This window comes from Bison bison, unplaced genomic scaffold (assembly GCF_000754665.1).
Source record: "Bison bison bison isolate TAMUID 2011002044 unplaced genomic scaffold, Bison_UMD1.0 scf7180017864063, whole genome shotgun sequence".
Classification (NCBI taxonomy): domain Eukaryota; kingdom Metazoa; phylum Chordata; class Mammalia; order Artiodactyla; family Bovidae; genus Bison; species Bison bison.
The window spans coordinates 3,643,187-3,649,812 of NW_011494635.1; the positions used below are offsets into that span (position 1 = coordinate 3,643,187).

Consider the following 6,626-nt stretch of genomic DNA (forward strand, 5'->3'; position numbering starts at 1 on the left):
GGGGGGGGGGGCTGCATCAGCTGCAGGCATTCCTGTACCCCTAAGGAAGCCAGTTTTCTAGAAATTTCTAGGTCAGTGCCCCAGAGGCATTTTCCTCCCTGGGGAGATTTCTGGCTACATCCCTCTCCATGTTTGAGTTCTTCCGAGTTCTCACTGCCTCTCCATAAGAGATGAGATTCTATCTCATGATGACTTCTTAGAGAAGCTGATGAATACACAGAGCAGCACCCGGGTCACAAACATCCACCTGGATGAAGGTTTGCCAGATGAGCCCTTGGGTGTCACAGCTGCCCCAGGAGAGAGGGAACATCCAGCCCCCGGGCTCCCGTCCTGGTCTGGATGTTGCCCCCTAAAGGGACAGCATGGCTTTGACAGAGGCTCAGCGGATGAGCATTTTTGGCCCCCTCCCTAGAAGGAGCCGTGTGATGCCCTCCGGGTGTCTGGATAATGTGATTGAGAGCTGGGTGATGCCAGGTGTGCTCTGCGTGTACTGTCAATGCCAGGGCCCTTCGTCCTGGAACACCACCCCCCCGCCCCGCCAATGCCATGTGCTGGTGATTCGGCTCCTGGGTGCCAACCATCAGGAGGAGTGAGGCAGGGGAAATTCCAGGGCTGCGGGAGCTGCACTCAGGGGCATCTTTTTGTAAGAAAATAGAGATTTAGGATGAAAAAGAAAAATATAAACTGATAATAAAAAAATAAGAATATGCACCTAGGTTTGTCCCAGTTGATTCACACATGCGCATTCACACCATTTGCCCATTTTCTATCCGAATCTCCATGTTTTTCTCATTACTGCAAAGTATATACTCACAGAAGTTTCTACAATCTCCCTTTGACAGAAGTTCTCTTTGACGTATTTAATGGACCTGCACCTGGGCCGCACAATCTGTAAAAAACACGATGAAGACATCGACAACTGCCCCTTGCAAGAAGGCCCTGAAGGGAAAAAGGTTCGAGAGTAAAATCAACCCAAAGCATCACAAATCTTCAGAGAATGAAAAAGAATGTCAAGGAGGGTGTGTGAGGAGGCTTAGAAGGCATCAGTGTTGACCCTGGAACAGAATGCAGGGTCCAGGCCCTTCCCCGCCAGGTCCCAGGGCTCCCCCTGCACAGAAATGCTCCCAGCTCAGCAGCAAGCTGGGCCCTGTGCTCACAGCCTGGCTGGCCCACCAGAGACTCCTACAGACCCCCCTGGGCCCTTCCCTCCAGGATGGAGGCTCCCCAGCCTCCAGCTTCCTACGAACTTGGGTCTAGGCAAAGGCAGTTCTCCCTGTGGGCCTCTCCTTCCTCTGCTCCGATTCTTCTGGACGGGAGGACTGATTAGTTTGCTGGTCGCTCCCACCCTCCTCCTGGTCTCCTGGCCAGCAAGGACAAGGCTCAGTCAATCAGTCCTCATGTCATCACCCTATGGGCTGACGTCTGGTCGGTTAGACTGAGATCTTGAAGATGGGTCCCAGTCAGAGAGATGCCCTCAGTGGGGCTGGGGTCTCTCTGGACCCAGCCTTGGAGCTGCCTCCGCAGGGGTGGGTTTGCAGCCACTGTTGGGTGGCGGGGGGGTGTCACCTGAACCATCTCCTGGGCAGGCTGTGGGCTCCCCGGGAGCTCACTGGGCAGAGCCCTTCAGGCATCGCATGCCCTGGGGGAGAGGACCCTGAGGGGCAGGTCATGGTTCCGCCAGGCACCCTCTCAGGAACTCCCAGCCTTGATCATGGAGAGCTGAGCTCCAGAACCAAGCCCCAGGCTACTGTTTGATTCTGCTTTTCTTTCTTCTTAGTTTTTAATGTCCCTTGAGCTCCTGTTAAGTCCTTTCTGCATCCTCATTGTTACATTGTTCTTATTTTATGTCTTACATAGATTTACTTTTTTTTATTTTCAGGTGAACTGCACTTTCATTGTGGACTCACGGCCCTTATATACGAAGTTTACCCTCCTGAACAGCACCTGCCAGCAGATATAGGAGAATGAGCTCCGGACTCCCACGGCAGGTCCTCTTCCCCTGAAGAGTGAGGGTCTGGAGTCCTAGGTCTGCATGGCACCAGGGCAATTAAAGGCATCTTAGAGCATGTTCTGGGTCCCTGTCAGTTTTTCCTTCTCTCTGATGATTTATTTCCATGGATGTTGTTGCCAATGTCGAGCGATGGAGAATTTATCGTTGGTCTCACCTTGGTTGCAGGAGCAGGTCCTGAGTTAATCAAACTCCTCTGCTCACGGAAGTTTGTCCTTCATGGGTCCTACAGGGCCCTTGGGATTGGTGTTGTATATTCATTCATTCATATATTCTCCATTTGTCTATCACCTGTCCATTCACGCACGCTTCCATCCATCCATTTACTCATCCTTCCATTCATCTACCCACACATCTATTCACTCATCCAGCCATCCTTCCATGCATCTGTCCAGCCATGCATGCATCCATCCTTGCATCACCTGTGTTTTCATCCATCCATCCTTCCTTCCATTATCCATTCTTCCATTCTTTTTTCTATTTATGTTCCAATGTCGCCACCCTCCATCCATTCCACTCAAAAAGAATCCAGACAGTTTTGCAGGTGACAGCCACTTGTGTCCTTTCCATGTCCATCTCTGAAGCCAGACTCACAGTGGATGGTCCTTCTGGGTTGGGGTAGGGGGGAGGATGCCCAGGCACAGGGGTGGGAAGTGGGTGACTAAGATGATGGAAGGCTCTGTCCTCTGTGGAGCCCCATAGGGCAACTGCCCTGGAGCTCAATGATGGATGAGAATGTCTTCTCAGAGTTTCTGGGGATGGCTCAGAAGATGGCAGCTCCAGTCCCCCCATCCCCTCCCACTCCCTGACCCTTGTGTTTCCCCTTTGGAGCCCAGCCTGTCTTCCAAGGCTGTCAACATAGATCACTAGCCCTAGGATGGGCCCTGGGGTGACAGAACTCTTTACAAGCATGTCTCTCTCCCTGGGTCCTGGTAGGGGCTGCCCTGAAGTGTCCAAGGGTGTGGGGGCCCAAGTGGGACAGAGAGGTCATGGGACACTGTCTGGAGGAGGACTTTGGGAGGGGCTGAAGGGTCTTTCCTCTGCCTTTTGAGCTTGGGGATCTGATTTTCTTGTCCGTGGTCGTTAGCTTGTCTCTTTCCTGGCCAATTGGTTCCCCTGAAGGGGTCATCAGCCCTGATGAGACTGCTTTTCCCAAGACTACCGAGGACAACTCTACCAGCCACATCACAAAGACAGTGGCCTGCTCCGCTTTGGCTCCTTGTCCAGCCTGTGTGTAGATCCTGTAACATCTTCACGGTCTGGCAGGGGCATGTACACATTGACAGGGTAAGTCTGTGGTCAGCTAAGCCAGCCTATTGCCCACCCTTGGCTCAGAGCTCCTGGTTCTGAGGGCTGTGGCTCTGGGCCCCACACTGGCCTGGGACAAGCAGGCCCTCCCTGAGGGTCGGCTGGCTCTGCCCCAGGTGAGCATCTTCACCTGAACCCTCACGCCCCTGGGGAAGGCCTGACATCTGCTCTGTTTCATTATATGACGGTAGTTTTCTGTCTTGGAAATCCCTCTGGCTTCATTTCTCTCATCTCCTCTCCTCTCCCACTCATGCCCATCTCTGTGACCTGACATCAGAGAGACACAAGGTCCCCAGGTGGTTGGTGCTTGTGCCCAAGATCTGGGAAATGGTTCCAAGGAAGCCCGATCTTTAGAGATGTGTGAATCCCATGAAGGTATCTTGTCTGTGGCTTGTGTTCTGCATTTGGATCCTGCTCTCTGGAGCAGATTTATCAGAGTAAAACCATGGCCCATCCACTGAGCTGAAGCTCACGGTCACAGGCTCTGAGGGGGCCTGCGGAGGGGACTGGTAAATTTCACGCCCACTGCTGTTGTCATCAGTGAAACCACATTAGCAGGTTGTGGGTGATGACTTACTTCCTTGCATCAGTCACAACCGTGGCCTGTCCCATGTCCCTGTCCTGGAGGGACCGCTCCAGATTCAGCCTAGTCTGAAATCAATAGGGAGGGAAAATATACAGAGAGTACAAGCACACAGTAGAAAAATGGATGCATTGGTTTTAAAAATCCTTGATTTCCATGAAACCCAGAATGTTTTCTCGGATTACCTGGTTTGGAGAAGCAGGGCCCTTTGGGATATATGTGCTGAGCTCCTTGTTAATCCATCTCATCATGGGGGAAGGTATGCGGAGGCAGCCGGAAAGGATGAAGAGAGAAGCTTGGATGCTTTAAGGACAAGTCCAAGTATCTGTAGAACTGCAAACCTGCAAACCCTAGAAGAGAAAAGTAAAAAGATAGAAATATTATAAGAAATAATGAAGATACATTTTTCAGAATTAAAGGAAGACACAATGAAAAGATTTTGTATCAGTTAGTTCTAACTGCATAAGAAGCACCCTCAAAATATCACACATAGTAGGAAGCATTCATCCTTCCTGACAAGTATGCCAAATAGGGGGACCGTCTCTGATTACATTCAGGGCCACCCAGGATTAAACTTTCCTGTGTCCTATTCTTTGCAACCCCATGAATTGTAGCCCACCAGGCTCCCCTGTCCATGGGATTTCCCAGGTAAAAATATTGGAGTAAAATAAAAGAAAGAATACTAAAATAGGTTGCCATTTCCTTCCCCAGGGGATTCCCGACCCAGGGATCAAACTTACGTCTCCTGCTTGGCAGGTGGATTCTTTATCACTGAGCCACTTGGGAAGCAAACTCTTCTAGGTAATATTAACATGCTGATGGTGCATGTGTGTATAAGCACGTGCTTGTGAAATTCAAAGGATTATGAGAGTGTTAGGGGGCATAGGATTTGGTTCTTTTACAAAGTCAACAACAGTAATCACTTCTTTCCACAAAATATCCAAACTCTGGAAACATTGCTTCAGTTGGGTGAATTTTAGTGTGCTAGTCAGCTCTTTGGAGAAGGAACTGGCAACCCACTCCAGTGTTCTTGCCTGGAGAATCCCAGGGATGGGGGAGCCTGGTGGGCTACCATCTATGGGGTCACACAGAGTCGGACACGACTGAAGCGACTTAGCAGTAGCAGCAGCGGCAGTCAGCTCTTGGCACAGGAATACTGCCTGACAACCTGCCCCTTCCCCTCACCTTGACATCACCTTGACCTCAGCACTGAGTTGTAGCAGGAGTCCATAATCAGGTCAGGGTCTGAGACTGGCCGAGAGTCATGGCTGTGTGGCTTTCCTTTAGGTCAGCACAGCTGGGCTCACCCTGGGGTGGGGTCTACATATTCTGGGGTCCAGACCAGGTGCCTGACCCTAGAAGCTCCCATATCACATGTTCTCAGACTAGGGTCTCCCAGGGCCCCCTCACCTTGGGAGACCACCAGAGAGAGGAGGAATCTTCACATCTCATCCTGATGCTGTCAACCCTGCCTCCACTGCATAGGCAGGCAGCAGTCACGTGCCAGCCCACCACTGCAGGAGGCTGGGCGGTCAGGGCAAAGGGTGCAAATGAGCTGGTCTTAATCTTAGGGAAGGGACAAGGACCACAGCAATGCTTCTCTGTAAAAGTCTTGGTACCATAACCTGGAGCGGACAACCCAGGTCCCAGGGTTGCATGTGTGGTGATGGACATCTGTTCTTCCCCAAAGTAGGAAATCCAGCAGAACTGGGCATGGCAGGGGCACAGACACCAGTGACTACGTGCTAAGGAAAGGCAAGGATGAGAAACACAGCATCCAGGGTGGGGTCACAGGACAGCTGAGGAGCACATGTGAGAGACCTATGACACTCCGGCTCCTGGTCTGGGTGATGGATGCTTGGGTGTCCAGCGTGTTGTACCCATGCCAGGAGTGCTCCGAACCAAGACAGATGACATTTCACCTGGCTCTGGGCAACTAGGGTTCATAAGAAAAGACAAGCCAAGAGAAACCTCAAATGCACCCTGGTGTCAGAGAAAAGTCCAGCATGTGCTTAGAACTTGGTAGTTGATTGGACAAGGGCTGAGGGTTGGGGTTACTCCGTCAGCCAAGTCTCTGAGCACCTAGGGGAGAGGGGACTCCACCCCCATCCACTGAATACCTTTGATGTGGGCTCCACATTTGCTGGGCTGGGTCTTGGGTTTTGCCCTTTATGACCCCCACCCCTGGCCTGAGGGGCTCAGTGGGGCCTTGGGTGCCTCCCAACCTGCTTGGACTTCCCTCCCAAGGGCCCTTGCTCACCTGTGTCCCTGGGTTGTGGGAACCATCGTGCGTAGAAGACCTGTCTCCAGTATACTCTTGGCCATGACAGAACTGGGAGGGGGCCCAGGTGTTCCAGGAGGGAGGGACATGGAGGCCCAAGGAAGAGGCTCTGTGGTCTCTGGTGCTTAATCTGCCCCCAGAGTGGGGTCTCCCCTGGCTCAGACCTTGAGCTATGGTGCCTGAGGCCTCCTGAGCCCAGGGGCAGAGGGGCAGGTGTGGCTGACTCCCTCGGGGTGACAGATTGTCAGCCCTCAGGTCCCGCTCCTCCTTGGTCTTCTGCTGTGAGTACAGGAATTGCACTCTGGTCTAACCCATTTCCATTTATTTACCATCATACCCCTGCTAAGCTTATCTACTTTCTTTTTCTTCCTAATTATTGAAGAATATATTCTTCAACAATTATAATTATTGAATTATAATTCACTATAATTATAATGTATAATTAT

At 51.6% G+C, this 6,626-nt stretch overlaps 1 protein-coding gene across 1 annotated transcript in view; it reads left to right on the forward strand.

Moving 5' to 3' along the window:
* Positions 1 to 2,066, forward strand: part of LOC104985962 (probable cystatin-15) — a 4,444-nt gene extending 2,378 nt beyond the window's left edge. The window contains exons 2-3 of the mRNA XM_010836349.1: positions 843 to 953; positions 1,880 to 2,066. Of these exons, the coding sequence (XP_010834651.1) occupies positions 843 to 953; positions 1,880 to 1,960 (192 nt within the window). The 3' untranslated portion in view covers positions 1,961 to 2,066. The remainder of the gene's footprint in view (positions 1 to 842; positions 954 to 1,879) is intronic.
* The last annotated feature ends 4,560 nt before the right edge of the window (positions 2,067 to 6,626 follow it).